At 60.4% G+C, this 19,045-nt stretch overlaps 1 protein-coding gene across 4 annotated transcripts in view; it reads left to right on the forward strand.

Moving 5' to 3' along the window:
• Nucleotides 1-19,045, forward strand: part of ARHGAP23 (Rho GTPase activating protein 23) — a 126,368-nt gene that overhangs the window by 89,727 nt on the left and 17,596 nt on the right. For all 4 annotated transcript variants that reach the window (XM_074940898.1, XM_074940897.1, XM_074940894.1 and 1 more), the window contains exons 7-13: nucleotides 4,549-6,166; nucleotides 9,636-9,791; nucleotides 11,162-11,273; nucleotides 12,276-12,333; nucleotides 13,482-13,619; nucleotides 15,641-15,940; nucleotides 18,503-18,564. In XM_074940898.1, the coding sequence (XP_074796999.1) occupies nucleotides 4,549-6,166; nucleotides 9,636-9,791; nucleotides 11,162-11,273; nucleotides 12,276-12,333; nucleotides 13,482-13,619; nucleotides 15,641-15,940; nucleotides 18,503-18,564 (2,444 nt within the window). The remainder of the gene's footprint in view (nucleotides 1-4,548; nucleotides 6,167-9,635; nucleotides 9,792-11,161; nucleotides 11,274-12,275; nucleotides 12,334-13,481; nucleotides 13,620-15,640; nucleotides 15,941-18,502; nucleotides 18,565-19,045) is intronic.

The raw sequence follows: 19,045 nt of genomic DNA on the forward strand, positions 1-19,045 counted from the left end.
GACTCCCCTGGGCAGGTTCAGGGTTAGTGCCTAATTGCCTGGTTTTTGTTGTCATATATATCACAGTAGTGCCAACAGAGATCAGAGCTCCGTTGTGTTGGGTGCTGCACAGACACACATTATGAGACAGTCACTGCCCCGAAGAGCTTACAGTCAAAATAGACAAAGGGTGGGAGGGGAAACTGAGGCACCAAGCGGGGGCCTGGCATGCCCATGGTCACCCGGCTGGTCAATGGCAGAGTGGGAAATTGGAGCCCTTTCGCACCTTCCTCTGATACGTCTGGGGCTGACCTCTGTCGGGCTCAGGGTCCCAGCCTAGCTGGGCCGTGGCTGTGATCAGGCGGGGCGCATCCTCCGGAGTTGCACCAGGGATGAATTTGGCCCAGTACTTCTCAGCCAAAGCACCGGCCTATGGCTGTGTTTGGAGTGAACGGGTTTTGAACAAGGGCAGTGCAGTTGTGTGTGTCTGTCTGCCTGCGTCTGTCTTCCTGTCTGTGCGTGTGATTCAGAGGAGACCCAGGACGTGCGAAAGGAGCCGGATGCCAAGGGCCAGCTTTGCTTCCCGGCTTGGATTCCAAAGGAACCTTTGTGTGGGTTTCCCCGTCCCGGTGCCTGGGCTGGGGGCGTGGGCATTCCTGCGGTGTGCGGCTCCGGCAGCCAATGGCAGGCCTCAACCAGGAGCTCCCTGCAGCTCGGGGGGGGGTCTCTCCTCCCTCCCGCCTCAGGACGTCTCAGTCGCAAAATCCCCAAACAACTTAAAAGGAAAAATTGAGAAGGAAATGTTAGTCTGGGCCAGGGCTGTGCCCGGGGAGCAGCGAGGGAGCGGCCAGCCGAGGGAGAAGGCTGCCGGATCGAGGGAGGTAATGAGCTCTGTTCTGCGGTGCCTGTGTTACATGGGATCCCTGTCGTCGGTGTGTATTATATGATTGTTAGATCGTCTATCGTATTCGGATTGAACGTGTTTATTACGGTAGTGTGTGAGCCCACCGAGGACAGGGCCCCATTGTGCCAGGCGCTGTACGAGCCTAGAATACGAGACGGCGTCTGTCGAGAGAAATGCCGGCGGGGGCTCCCGTGATGACTCCCTTTATTCCAGCACAGAGGAAACCTCCCAGAGCTGAGCCAGCTAGTCATAAAGGCGAGCGTTTAACCCTCTGGCTGTAGCTTGAACAGGTTAAAAAAGGGATGGTGGGGGGAAGGTCCTTCAGTAGGTGGCACAGTCTGGGAAGGAAGCCCAGGGCTCCGGCCGCCCTTTTAAGCGAGTGTGTCGGAGCTCCGCACTGCTCCGCTCCTTTTTTGGATCAGAAAGAGCTGGTTTGTCATTGCCCAGAAATGCAGCCTTCCTGAGAGCAGGATTCCAGGGCGGCGGGGAGCTGGGAGCAGCCAGGGGCCCTGCTCCCTCCATTGGCCTCCCAAGGACTGAATGATGAGGCAGGAAGGACCCTGGGGTTCGGGCCCCAGCATGCGTCCACAGAGAGGAAGCTTTGGGAGGGGGGCTGTTTCCCTCCCCTCTCTCTGGTTCCTGGGGTGTCAGAATCGGAGCAGCTTTAGGAAGCAGGTTGCTGCAGATTCCAGGGGTTGGGTCGTTTGGGGACAATGCAGTGAGGTGGCTGGAGCTGCTTCCCTTTGGACAGCAAGCTTGCGGCGTGGTAACTTCACTGGAAACACTTGCCTTCCCTGGCCATGATCGTGACGCTCTCCCCTGGCTGATTTCCAGCGCTGACTGCACTTGGCCTCCTGCGGTTTCCATTGCAGCCTCACTTTTGCTCCAGAATTATTCTTGTGGCTTTGCTGTGCGGTGTTGACAGGCTGCTGCCTTCCACCCCAGAGGCAGCTGCATTCCAGATGAAGCCCTGCCTTGCCTGCAATTCGCTTGTAATCGGTTCCTGCAGCTTGTGGGGCGCTGCTGGGCGTCTGGAGGAGAGATGCTGCAGTGCGTCTCTTATCATCACTTAGTCGTTAACCCTTTCACTCTGGGAACCAACCTCAGGCCCAGGGGTTAGAACATTAAATCATGCCTCAAAAATGCCCCACCTGCTGCAGGGGGTTAAAACCAGCTTCCCTGGGATAGATGTTGCATGAACGAATCCTGGCTGGGAGCTGGGGCCAGGCTAGACAGCGGCACCCCAAACCCTGCCTCAGCCCTTGCTCCCCTGCGCACCCAGTTGTGCTCACCTAGTTATCCAGGACTCTCTGCTTAGCAGGGGATCTCTTAGATTTTGGACTCGCCCACCCGCTTTACTTGCTATACAAGGCACCTCTTCTTGTTCAGCAGCAAGGGTCCCGGGTTCTCCAGCCCGAAGCTTCCCAGCGTGGTATCCAGCAGGGTGTCGTGTGTGTGTTGTCTACATAGGCAATGCCCCGCGTTTCCCCTGTATCCCTGATCCTGCCATCCGGTCTCATCTGACAGCCTGCTGGGAAGCATCACGGTGTGGTGTCTGGCGGGGCATCCTCTGTGTGTGTCCTGCTCACGTTCTTACCCTGCGCCCATCACCATGGTACGTGGGTGCCTGCCAAGAGCACAGTAAGCACCAAGGTTGGCATCTGTCACGCGTGGGTCTTTTCCTTCTTCCTCGCCCTGCAGGGTGGATTTATCTGGGGCAGGGGAGTTCTGGCTGCTGGGCTCTGTGGTGTTTATATTAGCCAAGGGAGGTCCAACAATTACGCCCGACATTTGGCATGGAGAGTGTTCTTAGACCTCACGGGCATTCACTGCTCAGCCCGGGACCGGCCCTTGAGAAAACGCCCTCTCCTGTCCTGCACTGCTGCGCTTTCCCCTTGTGCCATGGCTCCGAGGTTCCTCGTCCCAGAATTCTTATCCCGCCTCCCCTGGGGGCAGCCCTTCTCCCTTCCTCACGCTCCCCATCTGTGACATGGGGAGGACAGTCCTGGCCCTGGTGAGACTGGGTGAATGGCGTGAGGATGGGCTGTGCTGCCATGTGCGAACACAGGGATGCCTCTCCAAGCAGCCGCTCCAAGGCTCAACAAAACTTGGAAGCTAAGAGAGGGCATGGGGGTTGTACTCAGGATATGCCCTTGACGATATTTTGGGGTGGTCTATTGAGGTTGCCTAGTCAGAGCAACGTCTGGGGTAGGTTAGAATACTACTTAGTGCAGTTATCTAGTGCCTTATGCTGGAGTGTCTCTGGGCTTTTTCCAAAGGTGGGCAGGTGAGGAATTTATCCCCATTTATCCCCATTTTGCAGGTGAGGAAACTGAGGTCCAGAGAAGGGAAGTGACTTGCCCAAATGTGTGCAATGCGTCAGTTGCAGGGCTGGGCCGAGAAGCCCCGTGTCCGGATGCCCAGGCCCTTGCTTTAACCACTGGGTAGCGCTTCCTCTGCTCACACGAAGGCTGTAGAAGGCTGTTCTGTTAAGAGGTTCAGGGTTTAGGCTCAGCCTGCAGTTGGGCAGGTTAGTTCAGAAATGCCTATGAAAGATGAGAGAAGGAAAATCCTGGCTCTCCGTCCAGCTCAGTGCGTCAGGGAGTATTTTAAGGAGAGGGAATCAGAGACCACATGAAGCCAGCATAGCCGTGAGCATAGCATGGGAGAGCAATGCGGCTGGCAGCAACCGGAGCGTGTTAGTCACTTTCCACCCCAGCAGAAAGCGCGTCTGGAAATGTGTTTGATGTCTGCACAGCAGGGGAGGATTTCGGGTGGCCCTTTCCCAGGCTGATTGAGGCTCTGGGCTGAGACGGTCACTAATGATTTCAGGGGCAGCAGTTCTGAGAGGCCCAACTTTAGAGACCTGGGTTTTCACTATGCGCTGAGCACTGGCCCCTGAAAATCATCTCCCTTTCCGGTGTCTCACAACGAGCCCCTCGAAATCACTTGGCCGCAGCCCCAGTGGACTTAGGCTGGAGGTGGGCATCTCTCTCCCCCCACACGGTGCAGGGACGGCACGCCCGGCTCCCTTCTCGCAGCACTGAGTGCTGCTCCAGCAGGAGCGCCTGATTCTGCTCGCATTGCGCGTGGTCAGCCCTGCCCTAGAAGGGGGATGAGATCTGCCCTGCCGGAGGGATGTGCCCAGTGGGTGGCGCCGCAGTCATCGCGCGGCTTAGTGTATAGTCCACACCACTGGTGGCCTTACCTCACCCGTCTGTGTGAGTCTTTGTCCCCGAAGGGCCCAGCGGTGCCCATCCTGGTTGGGTTCATAAGCTCAAGTGCCTCACGGTCGCAGGCGGCTGGTGCTAGCCTTGGTCTCTGCCCCTTTTGTATCCTGGGATCATATGAGTCAAGCATGGGGGGCCTCTTAGCACTCAGCCGCCCATGTCACTTACACGGCCTGGGTGTATCAGTGGTGTCCTTGTTTTGAATGGCAGCGCCATGGGGCTCAGGATTCGTCCTGTCCTGGTTCAGGTGTGCCACTGTCTCGGTGTTACCCCCATCCCATCCCATTGGGTTTATTGGTTGGCTCCCGGAAACCTGGGCTGTGTTGATGGGGTGACGGGCCTGGGACGGGCATTGGGAGGATGCCTGGTGGTACCAATGTCTCCTGGGCCAGGACGCCACCCGCCCTGACTCCTCTCCTCTCCTCTCCTTTCCAGGCCTATTCTCAGGATGCCTACTTGAAGGGCAATGAACCCTACTCCGGGGGAGCCCAGAGCATCCCGGAGCCACCTCCCATCTGTTACCCTCGGAAGACCTACCTGTTCCAGTCCAGGGCTCCCAGCTGGGAGGCGATGGTAGCTGAGCCTTTGCAGGGACAGCAGGCGGACGGCAGACCCTACCGCCCTGCTTCTTCAGGCCCATCTTCCCCCTTGAACAGCGCGGCGCTTGGCAGCCCCATGCCCACCACCTGGAACGAGGCCAGAAGCGATACTGCTCGGGAGTTCGGCAGCACCCATTCCAGCCCGGCCCACCGCACGGAGGAGATCCAGTATGGAATGACCCAGCCGAGGCCCGGGATGCCCGTCGCAAGGCCAGTCCCAGCCCCCAGCTCCTTCTCGCGCGCTTCCAACACCAGCTTCCCAGGTCCCCTTGCTTCTTCCTTGCCAGAGAGGTACGGCGTCCCGACTGCTTCCTCCATGGCCAACCAGGCCTGCTACGGGGTCCCCAGGCATCTCCCAGACCATCGGACTCACTGTGGCTTCAAGGACAGCCGGGATGCCAGCACGGGGCCTGACGGCCCGGGCCGTCCCTCCTGGGAGTATCTGGGTGGCCCCAAGGCCATCAGACGGCTGGAGTGCCAGCAGGCGCTCTCCAACTGGCTGTCCAGCCAAGTACCGCGCCGGAGCGCCTCAGAAGAGCGGAGGTACGCGATGCCGCTCCGGTACCGCAGCGTCTCTCAGGACCGCCTGGGAGACACCCCGGCCTCCAGAGGCTGGCCCCACAGTGCCTCGCAAGACACCTTGCTTCAGCCCAGCCACGACACCTGGAGCTACCGGGCCCGGTCCGACAATTCCCTGGGGAGGTACGGGCGCTCCATGGAGACTCTGGAGCAGAGCGCCCTTGTCTCGCCCCGCTTGGACAAGTGCACATGGCTGCCAGAGAAGTTCTATAGGCCGGGCCCCGGGCAAGTTGCCCAAGCTCAGCCTAGCCAGCCAAGTTCGTACGTCCCCTCTTGCTCCTCTCGAGACCCTCCCCCCACCCACGTGCAGAAACACCCTTCCCAGCCCAACCTGCGGAGCGCTGACGACTCGGGGTACATCGGGTATAGGAGCTACAGCCCCTCCTTCCAGCGCAGGACTGGCCTACTCCACGCGCTCTCCTTCAGGGACCCTATCTTTGGTGGCCTTCCAGTGTTCAATATATCTCAAAGGCAAGGAACCCAACCAGCACCTTACCTGGACAGGTCCCCGTCACTGCCAACTGCCGCCCCCCCTGGCCCAGACCACCTGCCGGGCAGCGGGCCCGAGATCCCCAAGGACCAAAGAACCCCCAGCCAAGACAGCAGCGCCAGGTCTCTCCAGCCGGCTCTGCCTCAGCCCGAGGCGGAGGAGAGGAAAGAGGAGGTGGTCCTCCGGCAGAAGCCCCCCACGGGCCGCAAGGTGCCGGCCCCCGCCAGGCAGATGAACTTCATCTTCCCCGACCACATGAAGGAGACAGACATTTGCGACCCGCCGCCGAGCTGCAAAGGGGACAAGCCGGCGGCTGAGCGGCCCGCTCGGCGGGTGGCACCGTTGGCGGTGCCAGAAGATTCCCTGGCATCCATTCCATTTATAGGTGAGGGGGGAGCGCTTGGGAACCTCAGGCACTGGGGTGTGTGTGTGGGGGGGGTTTCCTTCAACCAGAGCCCAAGGCGGTGGGGGTCTCACAGCTGTGTATCCAGCTCAGGAGCCAGGGAGCATCTCGCCTCCAAAAGCCCAGCACCAGGGATCCCCTTGGGGCAGGAAGCAGGCTCAGCTGCAGGGTAATGGATGCTGAGGAGCAGGCATCAACCTGGTGGTAATGACGTGTCCCCGCTGGGCCCGAGCCGCAGAGGGTACAGGCCTGTTAAAGCCCCACCGACAGAGTCCCAGCTCTTTAGCTCAAGCTGTAGCACTTCCTGCCTTTCGCTCTGAAGGTCCCTGGTTTGATCCCCGGTGTGTCGGCCAAGATGGCAGCTTGGTGCACAGGCAGATCCGACCGTAGGCTGGGCAGGTGCAAACGGGCACAGTGAAGCCAGGTGCTTGGGTCCCTTCAGCTCCCTGCTTGGATGAGTGTGTCTGGTTTGGAGAAGCACATGCAGGGGAGAAGCAGGCAGCTACGGGCCTCTTGTTGCCAACCCACCATGGATGTGCTAGGTGGTCCCAGAGATCGGGAGAGCAAAGGGCCAGAGACATCGGGGTGGAAAGAGAAGGGGGTGAGGAAGGGTGGCAGGGGTGTGGGTGGGCCATCGCACTGCTGCCCTGGTCTGGTGGTAGTCGACTGTGGTCAGACAGTCAGGTCAGGCCCAAAGCAGTGCTTGTCCTTGCAAGCAGCAAAGCACAGGGGAGCGTGGGGAGGAAGCATCCAGCTTGGGGTAGGGAGAAAGGGTCCCCAGTGCGTCCAGTGGAGGAAGGGTCAGGGACGCCCAGGAAGGAGCCCACTGGTCAAGGGGCCTGGCTGCTGTTTTCCCTGCTGGGGCATATCTCAGCAGAACTGTGTGCTGCGGGGAGCCCGGGACCGTCCACTAACCTGCCTTAAAGCTGGGTGCCGGCCTTGGACGGCCGAACATCCCATCGAGGTGGCCTCTGATTGTCCCATTGCCCCTTCCATGCGCTGCTAGACTCGGCATTCCCGCGAGCACCCCTATCCCCAGAGCCCTGCGGCCGGAGCTGCTTGCAGGGGCTTGGTAGAGTCGGGCCTTATTTGCTGCTCGCGAAAGGTGCCTGCCTGGCGACCCCCGAGGCTGAATTCCACCAGCTGGCTGCCAGAGAGGCTGGGGGACGGGCACTGCCCCGAACGTGCCGCTCCCCAACACGGGGAGTCCTGCCTCTCTGGGTGACGCAGACCTGGGCTGAGCCCCCACAACTCACCTTGCTGTCTGGTGGTGCTAGATTCAGACTAGCTAACAAGTGGCCAAGGGTGTCGTCTCCTGTTTCTGCTCTCCTGTGACATCCAATCCCTCTGCGCTGCACTGGGAGGGGGCTGGCCACAGGATTCCCCCCCCGCCCCCCACCCCGAATTCCTTCTTGCCTGGACAGGGCAGGGATGTGGTTAGCAGGTTGCTGCAGCTGTCCCGCCTGCCCAGTGCTGGCCTCTGTCTCACCAGGCCAGGCCCGGCTTCCCAGGAATACGTCTCTCCAGCCCTGGCTTGGCAGAAAGCCTTGGCAAGGCCTGCCGGTGTCCCAAGCACTCAGTGCCCGGGAACTCCCCCAGCCAGCAGGCACCAGGAGAAGGGAGAGGCCCAGAGACTAGCTTCGGGGCCACCAGCCCTGGGGGACAGGGGGCTGCTGGGCTCCCTGGGGAGGTACCATCTCCCATGGTTTGAGCTGCCTGGTCCTTTGCTGCCCCTTGGGAGGTCACAGTAGGTGGGCTCCGGCTTGCCTGGTAACCACTGAAAACTGCCACGCTTGTAGTGAGGGGGGGTCTCCTGCCGGGCCCTCCATTGGCAGAGCCAAGAGGTGGGTGTGATGGCGACGCCCCAGCTGAGAGTGGGTGCTGCACATGCGTGGGGAGAGACGGTCCCGGCCCCAAGGAACTCACAAGACAGACAAAGGGCGGGGAAGCAAACAGAAGCACAGAGGAGGGAACAGACCTGGCCAGGGTCGCCCAGCAGACCCCGACTCCCAGTCCGGGGCCCTGCTGCTGATCGTGCCGTTTCCCCAGACGCTGGTCCAGCTGCAGCCAGACCAGACACGGCCGCTCGGGGGTTTTCAGGGGCGAGCAGGACGGGGGGAGATAGAGACTCTGGGGAACCTGCAGACCCTGCCGCCTTTGTGTGTCTCCTGAGCAGGGCAGGCGTCTCCATGCCAGCCCAGCCCCTGGTCTGTCCTGAACACAGGCCTCGGGGAAAGGGGTTGATTCTCTTCTGCCTTCCCTGCAGCCGCTTCGTCCCCAGGCTTCCCTGTGGGGCCTGAGATGAAACCTGCCTGGGGTTCCATCCAGTGAGACCTGGGCCCCCCGTTGATGGGCAGCTCTGGCCCTGCCAGCCTCTCCCCGCTCACTGGGCCCCGCACTTCCCTGTCCCCATCGATGATGCCTTCGGGGGACGTCATGGCCTTTCTCCCTGGCACGTGTCGTCTCCTCATACCCGGGAGAGCCCAGGGCACAATGGAAGACTTACTCAGCTGCCCGTGACATGCCCAGCTTGGCACTGTGGGACCGTTGTTCTCCACGCATTCCTCACAAGCCTGGCTATTGTTTGTGCGCCCAGCCCGGCCCGCCTTTGTTCCCCTGGCCACCTTGCACGGGGGAAGCAGCGGCACAGGGCTGCCCCGTCACACACAGCCAGCCTTGTTGGCAGCAGAGCAAGTGCGTCGAGGCAGGGCCCTCAACCCCTCCCACTAGTTCCCAGCCCCCTGTCCCGCTCCAGCCAAGAGCAGCCATGTGTACCTAGAACATGGCCTCAAGCCCTGCCGGCACCTCCGTGACGGGATATTGGTGCACCCCCGGCACGGACGCTGGCGCCTGGGCTCCAGGCCCCAGCCCCAGCGAGCGCACCCCTGGCCTGCAGCTCTCAGGGCAGCGGGGCTCCTCGGAGATGGAGGGCAGGGCTGGATTCTCTGGCACCAGCGGCGATGGGGGAATGACCGGTTTGCCTGGGGAGGCAGCCCTAGGTTTGGAGGGGTAGGGGCAGCTCACTGACTTGAACCGCTGGGCTATTCCTTCCTGGGAGGGGTAGAGGAGATTGAGGATGGGGCAGCAGTTGGAAAAGGCCTCTTGCGTGCCTGCTGCCGAGTCTGCACCGGGCACTGGCACTGCCCCCCCCCCGGGAAAGGGTCCTGGCAGAGGGTCTGGAAGCCAGGGGTTCCCTGGCACTCTGGTCCTGGGCTTCTCACTGCAGGGGGTGGTGGTGGAGCACAGACTGCGGAGATCTCAGGCCCCACGGTCCCAGCCTCGCAGCAGGAGGCACTCTGGGGACTGGTGCCGTAGGGCTGGGGGAGGGTCTCCCAGTGGGAGGCGCTGGGCGGGAGACCCCAGCCTTTCCCGCGTGAGTCTCTGGCTGGCTAGCTGCTCTGTTCTGTCCGCCCACGGTTCCACTGGTTCACGGTGCACCCCATTCTTCCAGACGAGCCGACGAGCCCCAGTATCGACCTGAAGGCAAAGCACATCCCCGCCTCCTCCGTCGTCTCCAGTGCCGTGAACTCAGCCCCCTCGATCACCGGCAGCCCCTCCTCACCCGCCTTCACCTTCGCCATCAGCCGCCATTACTCCCAGGACTGCAGTAAGTACCCACCCCTCCCCCTGGGGCAGGGACACCCTCGGGGGGCAGCAGCTGATCAGGGCCTGAGAAACGCAGGAGTCCATGCTGCTGGGCTCCCGTCCGGGTACCAAGGTGGAGAGCGGCCTGTGTCTTGAGCACCCAGGAGCCAGAGTGCAGAACAAGAGAGAAGTAGGGAACGGCCCCGACTTCCAGGGGGGGACGTCATGAGGAGTCGGTGGAGGAAACCCGGGAAGGGAAATGCAGGGTGAACATGGGGGGGAACCCTCAGGGTCCTGCAGGGCTGTGGTGCTGCCTCCCCAGGGAAGGTGATGGGATCCCCGTCGCTTATATGCTGGGAAATGAGGTGTATGCAAAGCACCTGACAGCCTGCTGTAGGGGATGATCCTGGCCCCGCCAAGGGGAGCAGGGCCAGACGAGCCAGGTAGGAAAGGGCCTTGGCCTGATGGGAGGAAATGAGCTACGTAAATAAAGCAGCTGGGAGTGTGTGAGTGCCAGCCATTAGAGGAATTCTCAGGGCTCCAGTAAATCGCTCCCTGGAGGAGCCTGCTGCATGTCTGCAGATCACGTGTCCCCTACCATGCCACTGCCCCCGGGTTCCTGCCCCTGCATCCCGACTGCACCACCTCCCGGCAGGAAACTGGAACCGGGGGGGTTCCCTAAACAATGATCAGCCAGCTTCAGTGGCCCTCAGCATCAAACCAGTGCTGCTCTATTGGTTTACCTGGAGTGACTCCGGATTGATGCCCGTGTGGGTGAGAGGAAGCTCAGGCCCTAAGTGCGTTCATGGACCGTCTGTAAACAGCTGCAGGAGAGCCAGGTTGTGCCAGCTCCGGTTCAGCACTCTGTGGCCAGCTCTTCCCCAGGCACCAGCAAGAAGATACAAGAATAAAAATGGCTCTCCTGTGAGAGCTGAGGATCTTTCCCTCGCCCAGCGTTGTTAGCCCTGGTGCGCTCTCCACATCCCAGCTCAGCTCATTACTAACCATCAGCCTCAACCACAAAGCAGGTGCCCTGCTGGGGTATTCTGATCTGGGATACTGCTGCATGCTGGCACACGGCGTACGTTGTCTCCCTGTATTCCTGCCTTGCTCGCACGTATTACAGACGGAGAAGCTGATGCACAGAGAGGTTAAAGGACTTGCTTGAAGTCATGCAGCAAAACCCCTGAGCCCTGACTGCCAATCCCCGAACTCTAACCATTAGGCACGTTTCCTCCTAGAGATGGGAATAGAACCCAGGAATCCTGATCCCCAGTCCTTAGTACTGTGACAAGCTAATCCATTCCCGAGGCTGGTAAAACACTGACTGCCTTGTGAACTGGCTCTTCCTGTGTGTACTGATTGCCCTTTTCTCTCTCCTTTCCCTTTCAGGCAGCATCAAAGCCAGTCGCCGATCCTCCTACCTCCTGGCCATAACAACAGAGCGCTCCAAGTCATGTGACGATGGTCTGAACACATTTCGTGACGAGGGGAAGATCCTAAGGTAGGGGTGACCCCTTCCCCACCCCGTTGCGTGCCAGCCAAACAACGGCTTCTTCCCTTTTCAGGGGTAGCCCCGACCTAGCCTCATAGCTGCATACGTCAGGGTGTGATCCCCAGCTGCTGTGCATTAGAGGACAAGAGAATTCAGGGACTCCTGAAAGTGCAACTACTGGCCAATCTTGGATTTGACGGGCTGGGAGTGTGATCCATTAGGGCAGGGGGTGGGACACAGAGCTGGTCTGATCCAAGGAAGGCATGAGGCTAGATACTGTGTTTGTGAGTGGTCAGGAGTTCTCCACATGTTACTCCATACCCCGGAATCCTTTGTGCTGTTTCACAACTGCTAACTTTCCAAAGTTTACTGTTGTTCACTGCCTGGCCGAAGGCTTGTCCCTGGGGGAGCTGGTGGGTTATAGCTGTGGCCTTGGTCAGTTCACACCCTAGCTGATTTCACAGTAGCATCCCCATGCAGACAAGCCCTAAGCCAGCCTTTGTATTCATGGTCTGAGAGATGTGACAGGGCACTTCTGAAAATCAGGCCCTAAGTGACTCTGCCAAGGCCCCGCAGTGAGTAAGTAGCAGAGCTGGGATTAGAACTTGGGACCACGTATCCCTGTATTCCTTTCGCTCGGCCACGATGCCCGTCCTGGAGCAGCTCAGCCAAAGCACGGTGTGTGAACGATGCAAACCAGCCCCTCCGTTTGCTGCTCCCCTTGCGGGGGATCAATGCACAGCTCACACAGAGTGTGGTTTGCATCTGTGGATCTCAAAGGCCCAATTGCCCGTCCTCCATCAGAGCCAGAGCTCGAACCCAGGTCTCCTGAGTCCCAGGCCAAAGCCTTCTCCACAGCCCACAAGGAGCCAGTGACTCCTGCAGCTCCATACTGAAGAGATGCCCCAGCCGCCGCGAGAAGGGGCTGGGGCCAGTGGGGACTGTCCTTGTGCTCGGGAACGCTTGCCACCTCTCCTGCTCTGTGCTCACGGGCGGCTGCTTTCCTTGCAGGAGGATGCCAAGCCGGGTGCCGAGTCTCCGCATGCTGAGGAGTTTCTTCACAGACGGGGTAGGTGTTCGCAGTGAAGAAGAGGGCGGGGGTTCCATCTGCCACTGTAATGATGCCCGCCAAGGCCACGCTGGTACCATGCACCCCCAGCCGCATGGATGCCACCCATCAGGGGCCTGGTTTGTGTGAGGGGAGCCGGGGCCTCATGTTGGGTGGCTGCTCTGCCTGAGGCCGCTGGGCGTTTCTGCCCTGCCCGCCACTGCGATCCCGAGTCCCTCCTGAGGCTCGGACGGCCTCCGGCTAGCACAGTACAGTCACAGCTGTGCTGTTCCGGTCTTGTACCCGGTGCCTCCAGTGGGAAACCGCAGGTGTGTGCATTGCCCCCGCACAGCCCCGAGTAATCAGTGAGCAACAGTTTGCTCTGATCAGTTTAAGGCCGGCGATGCCAGGGATCAGCTGGTGTAAAACGGGCCAAACAGCACTGATGTCAGTGAGCTCTCCTTGCTTCCGCCAGCAGAGAGTTTGGCCCGGTGGGTTTGCTTCATGCTCTGCCTCCTCTAATGCTCAGGGACACGTGCTGGACCATCCGCTGCATTTCCCTGCACCTTGCAGAGCCGTTCACTCCAGCGCACGTCAGTTCCGCTCCAACACTGACGCCCGCTCTGCACTGGGGTAAATGAGGCCTTTGAAGTGTAGGGCAGTGGGGCACCTGCTGCCCCACAGGCTCACGATTGCACCAGTGGGAGCTGCGCGGCCTTATCTTGACTGGGATTTCAGCCCCCAAGTTTGGCTCATTGGTTTCAACCCCTCAGGCAGACACAGCTTAACCCAGCACAGCATGACTTGCATCAGCGCCAGCCTGATTTCAAGCCAGAGTGAGTCAGTTTTGCTGCCCCCGTGGAAACTCTGTCTACATGAGGGATTTGCACTGAAGCAGCTGAAATCCTGGTGGGGACAAAGCCTGAGAGTTGCCTGGTGTTATCACAGTGCTGGGCCTGATCGAGCTGGGAGGCCTGGCTTTCCTCTCCCCAGTGGGAAGCCATTGCCTGTAATGCCCCATGGTGAGAGTGAGAGGGATAGCGTGCCAGAGCTGGAGAGGTTCCTCCCCCAGCACCATGCGTGCCTGTCTGCCTCTGGACTGCCAGGGCGCGAGTGCAGTACCCGTGAGGGCCGTACACCCATCTCTCCATTCTCCTCTCCCCCTGCAGTCTCTGGACAGCCTCGGAATGTCTGAAGACACGCGATCAAAGAGGCACTCGACCTCCGACCTCTCGGACGTGACTTTCAGCGACGTGAGGAAAGAGGGCTGGCTCCACTACAAACAGATCCTCACCAAAAAGGGGAAGGTACGTGTCCGCTGTACAGGAACCCCAGGCCAGGGGGGAAGTGCTGGGTGGGCTTGTATGGAAGGGGAAAAACCCCTCTTTGGAGATGTTTGTGTGATGTGTCATGTGATCCCCTTCTCGTCTTGAGGATCTCAAAGCACTTCACAAACGTGAATGAACCGAGCCTCAGAACACCCTGATATTGTTACTGGAAACTGAGGCACCAAATGGCAAAGTGATTGGCGAGCGTCATGCAGGGAGTCAGCAGCAGAGTTGGGAATAGAACCCAGGAGTCTTGCCTCCCAGTAGCCCATGCTCTAACCACTAGGCCATACCCCCTCACACATCAGGAATAGAACCCAGGCATCCTGCCTTCCAGAGGGTCCCGTGAAACTCTCCCTTCTGCCAAGCACCCTGTCAGCCCATGTGCTAGCCCAGGAGTGGTAGGAGAACAGCCACTGGAATTTAACCTGGCAGAGGAAGTCTCATACCCACAAACGATGCCCCATATGTGTGGGGAGTGCTGGCCAGTCACAGGATTGTCCTTGGGCATACGCAGGGATCTCTGGCCAATCAGATTCCATTGATGGCACATGTAGGAACTCTGGACAATCAGGGGCCTGCCCTCAAGAAAGGAGCCCGTTTCTTCTGGCAAGGGGCACTTGGCCTGCGGAGGATTGTGCCAGGAGGTGGGGGCAGCTGGGGGGGGTTGGCCAGTGAGAGGAAGGCAGCAGTTTCCAGTGGCCGCACTTCCGCCCCTGCCAGTCACGCCAGTTCCAGTACCCTGCGGGCTGCAGACACCAGGCATCAATGCCATGCAGTGATCACACCCGGCCAGGTCCACAGACACTCTCAGGGCTGTGGTGGTGGGTCAGATGAGAGACAGCAGGGCTGGGATGGGGTGGGTGGGAGCCCGGAGGAGGGATCTGCGGGGGGAAGCCGAAGGAAACTGGACCTGTGTGTGCAGGTGGCCCTGGGGGAGACCCAAAGGAGGGTGGGGCTACCGGACCACCCCAGAGATCCAGCCAGCGAGTGCCCGCTGTCAGAACCGCAGGGACTAAAAGGGAGAGGAACCATCCTGCTGCCTCCAAGCATCCTCGAGGGCACGGGGAATCTTGGCCTTTCTGAGTCAGACGGCTGCTGGATGAGCAGCTCTGTGGGGTCTCCCGGGGGTGAGGCTGGAGTAGGGGACGGGAGCAGGGCTTGGGAGCAACCTATAAGTGAAAGGGTTTGAATGGAGGCCTTCCCCTATCGCCACCCAAGAGGGGCTCAGTTCCCAGGGCAGGGGGTCAGTGTGAGTGGATTGAGAGGGAAACACCGGGAGTAGATCATGCCTCGGAGGGCTAGGTTCATGGGGTCATAGGGCGGATCCAGGTCGGTGCGAGTGGGTTTGATCCTCTGATTGGGGAACATGATTTCCCTCGTTACAATCAAAGCCAGAAGGGGAGAGAAGGAGTCAGCGTTCCCTGTTGGAGCCCCTGGTGTCAGCCCTGGGGTGGGCTTTGCTGTGATTACAACGGAGTGATTGCTACCAGAAGGCAGCGGGGGTCCTTCTCTCTGGGCCCCTGGGTGAAATCCATAGGTCAGAGCTGAAAGGAACACGTTGGAAACGGGGGCTACACGCTTTCAGTGTCTCTGCTCTGTGGGGATCTGCCGTCTGCCTGGCCGAATGCACAGACGGGGCGTGATCTGCCCTGGTCGAGTTTTGCCAGCAGTGCCTGTGGCCTGTGTCGGGGTCGAAGCTGGGCAGCAGCATCTTGGGTGGCATTTCCTGGGCAGAGGCTCTGGACCTGGATTGAGGCTGGGGGCCTTCGCCCCAAGTCCCTACATCGCAGCTGGGTGTGCACGCCCAGGTCGCATTGCCGTGGGCCGAGCCAGCCCCGGGCCTAGGCTTTCTAGGCTGCGTGGCAGTGCCTTGAACCGGTGCTCATGTCAATGCCAGGTCCCCGTTTCATGGCAGGTGGCAGTCCCCGGGGTCTAGCCAAAGGGGAGACCGGCTCTCTCCCAGCCAGCGCTCACTGCCCGGTCCTCTCTCCCTGCAGAAAGTTGGCGGGGGCATCCGGCAGTGGAAGCGTGTCTTCGCCGTTCTCCGCGCACACTCGCTTTACCTGTGCAAGGACAGGCGGGAGGCGGTGACCTGCACGCCGCCCCAAGGTGAGGAGGAGCAGCCGATCAGCATCCGAGCGTGCCTGGTGGACATTTCCTACAGCGAGACCAAGAGGAAGCACGTCTTCCGGCTGACGACCGCTGACTTCTGTGAATATCTCTTTCAGGCAGAGGATCGGGACGACATGCTGGCCTGGATCAAAGTCGTCAGGGAGAACAGCAAGGCCGAGGGCGAGGTGAGAGCCAGCATGGGGCTCCTGGCTCCCTCCAGGCCCCTGGCTCTCCGCAGACGCCCCGGCACTAACCACTTTGGTTCTCTCCAGCTGTTTGCCTTCTGCTCCTCCTTTTAGGGCAGGGCTGGTACAAGCGTGGCCAGTGGAGATGGCCCGCAGTTGCCTGCTTCTGGATGGAGGACCAGCTCATAGGGACTCCAAGTCCCAGCATGCCATGCTGGTGGACTGGGACTCCAAGTCCCAGCATGCCATGCTCTGCTTTGCCCTGATGGGTGCACTGGGACTCCAAATCCCAGCATGCCATGCTTCTCCACCCCAGCTGACTGGTCTCTACTGCATGCTGGGAATTGTAGTCTACTGGAGCGTCACCACTCCCTCAAAGAGGAGACTGGGTCAGCCTCCTTCATCTCATGCTATTGGCTTTAGCCTCTGGCTGGGCACAGTCTGGGGGCGCTGTATGTGGCAGGTGCATCTCCATTCCCAGCATCCCTCTGCTCCCTCCCCCAATCCAGGGAGTGTGCCCCCTTCCTTACTCTGTACAAAGTCATTTCTCCCGGGGCCTGTCATCCTGCAGGGACTGATGAGAGGAGGGCTCAGGAGAGGACAGGGCCAGGGTGAGTGGCCGCCCTGGGGTGCGGGTGAGAGCACCGCTCTCCAGCCCCCTCTTTTCAGTCAAGAGCTGGAGAGGCCAGGCCAGGCAGTTGGCTGACGGCTCCCTGTGGGTCAGTCCTGGTGAGATCCCTTCCCTGGCGCTAAGCTATCCCTGCAGTGCCCTGCTCCTACACTGGTCCTGAGCAGCTGGCTCGTGTGTTCGTTAGCTTATGGCGACCTCTGCTGGTCTGCAGAGGGATAATTATCTGAGTTTCCAGGGATCCCAGGCATGAACTTCCCTCTACAGAGGCCTTGCTATGTAATGCAGCCACTTCTTCCAGTGCTGTGGCCCCCGTGCCCTCCGAGCAGTTGGGAGCCCCAGGAGAGCTCCTCTTCCCTCCCCGGGGCGCAGGTGGAAGGCTGGGAGCAGTTTGGGCTATAGGGCAGGAGAAGGGAGACACCTGCTGGTTTTGTGTGGGCTGCACAACCCACCACTTTGGCTTTTGGAAGAAGTTAGCTGGAGTTTCTTTTAATTGTATGGAGAATTGAGCACAGCTCAGGGGGCGCTACAGGGATGTGAGCTGCCTTAAGATCCGTGCCCAGCTCAGGGCACTACAGGGGTGGGAGCTGCCCTAGATCCGTGCCCAGCTCAGGGCACTATAGGGGTGGGAGCTGCCCTAGATCCGTGCCCAGCTCAGGCCCCTACGGGGGTGGGAGCTGCCCTAGATCCGTGCCCAGCTCAGGCCCCTACGGGGGTGGGAGCTGCCCTAGATCCGTGCCCAGCTCAGGCCCCTACAGGGGTGGGAGCTGCCCTAGGTCCATGTCCAGCTCAGGCCCCTACAGGGGTGGGAGCTGCCCTAGGTCCATGTCCAGCTCAGGGCACTATAGGGGTGGAGATGCCCTAGGTCCATGTCCAGCTCAGGGCACTAGAGGGGTGGGAGCTGCCCTAGATCTGTGCCCAGCTCAGGCTGCCTTATGGGGGCTGAATTTCCATAGGATTCCCGGAGGATCCTGCCCCACATGGAACATGTGGTAGTTCTCCTCTCCCCAGGCGTTGGCCAGCTCTGTGTTCTCACTGGCAGGACATAGCAGTGATGGAGCTCCTGGGGTTCAGAGGCCTGCCCCACAGCCCAGCCCCCCATGCAGAGTCAGTGGGGAGGCTGTGATGAAGCCGGGGATCTCCAGGCAGTAGGACGGGGAGTGGTGAGAGGCACCTCCCGTGCTCTCGCCAAGCTGTCCAACCCCAGAGAGCCAGGTGCTAGCCCCAGGAGAGTGATACGGGTGCAGGGGGGCGCCCAGGGAACGATGCTGGTTTCCCCAGAAACCCAGCCCCTGGCTGACCAGAGTTACATGGGGCGCAGCTTCATAAGCCCCACTGTCTAATTTAATTTAATTGGGGATTGGTCCTGCTTTGAGCAGGGGGTTGGACTAGATGACCTCCTGAGGTCCCTTCCAACCCTGATATTCTATGATTCTAACCAGCCGCCTTTGGGGAGCCTGATCTCTGGGAACCCCCGGAGCCTTCCCAAGCCAGGGAAGAGAGCAAAGGGCCATCTGCAGGGGATTGCTACGCTGGGCATCCCAGGAACTGCAGCCTGGGAGTGTGCGCCTGGCCCCGGGGGGCTGGTGGTGCCCCTTGGGCTGAGGTTTCGGTACCGACGGGGATCTCTCTGCCTGTGCCCGGTACAGCGCTCCCAGCCAGGCCTGTATTCCGGGGCTATGGCCCTGGTGCTTTTGGTCCTGCCTGGTCCCAGCTGGTTCAGGGGGGGCTGTGGGGCTCTCTCCTGCTGTGCCCATCCTCCAGCATGCCAGTGCAAGGGCCAGTGAGCTCTCCAGCCCCCCGCATGAACCCCTCACCCCATCGGCCTCGCTGGGAAGGGGCTCGGCTGATGGAAGAGTCGGCGCTCGCTTGGACTCTGGTGCCAGACGTGATGCTTACGCTCTCTCCTCCCTCTTGTCTTTGTGCCGCTGCAGGACCCCGGGTTTGCAAGCCAAGCGCTTATCAACAAGAAGCTAAATGACTACCGGAAAGTGAGGTAAGGGCTCTGTGCCCCTGCTGCCTACCTGCTGGGGGGAGCATTTCCCAGTGGTTAGGGCGCTAGCCTGCGACGTGGGAGACCTGGGTTCAGTTCCCTGCTCTGCCACAGACTCCCTGCGTGGCCTTGGGCATGTCACTTAGCCTCTGTCCAAGGGGCTGATCACCTGGGAGGGTCGATACCTTAGAGACTGGGGCCAGAGAAGTGCCATGGACAGACAGCTAGCAAACCTTCCGGGGTGGGAGTGGTTACACTGGGGGCGACTATCTGGAGGATTCTGTGTGGTTCGAGAGACAGGACTCCTGGGTTCTCTGGGGCAAGTCACTCCACACTCTGTGCCTGTAAAATGAGGTTCATGATACTGACCTGGGTCCTTAAAACACTTTGGGCCCTCGGAGGAGAGGCGTGGTGCCTGCACCCAGGCCCAGCCCGTCCAGAGAAGGGAATTTGTCCTGAGCGATGGAGATAACTGGCTGCCGTC

The sequence above is a fragment of the Natator depressus genome, chromosome 27 (genome assembly GCF_965152275.1).
Source record: "Natator depressus isolate rNatDep1 chromosome 27, rNatDep2.hap1, whole genome shotgun sequence".
NCBI lineage: Eukaryota > Metazoa > Chordata > Testudines > Cheloniidae > Natator > Natator depressus.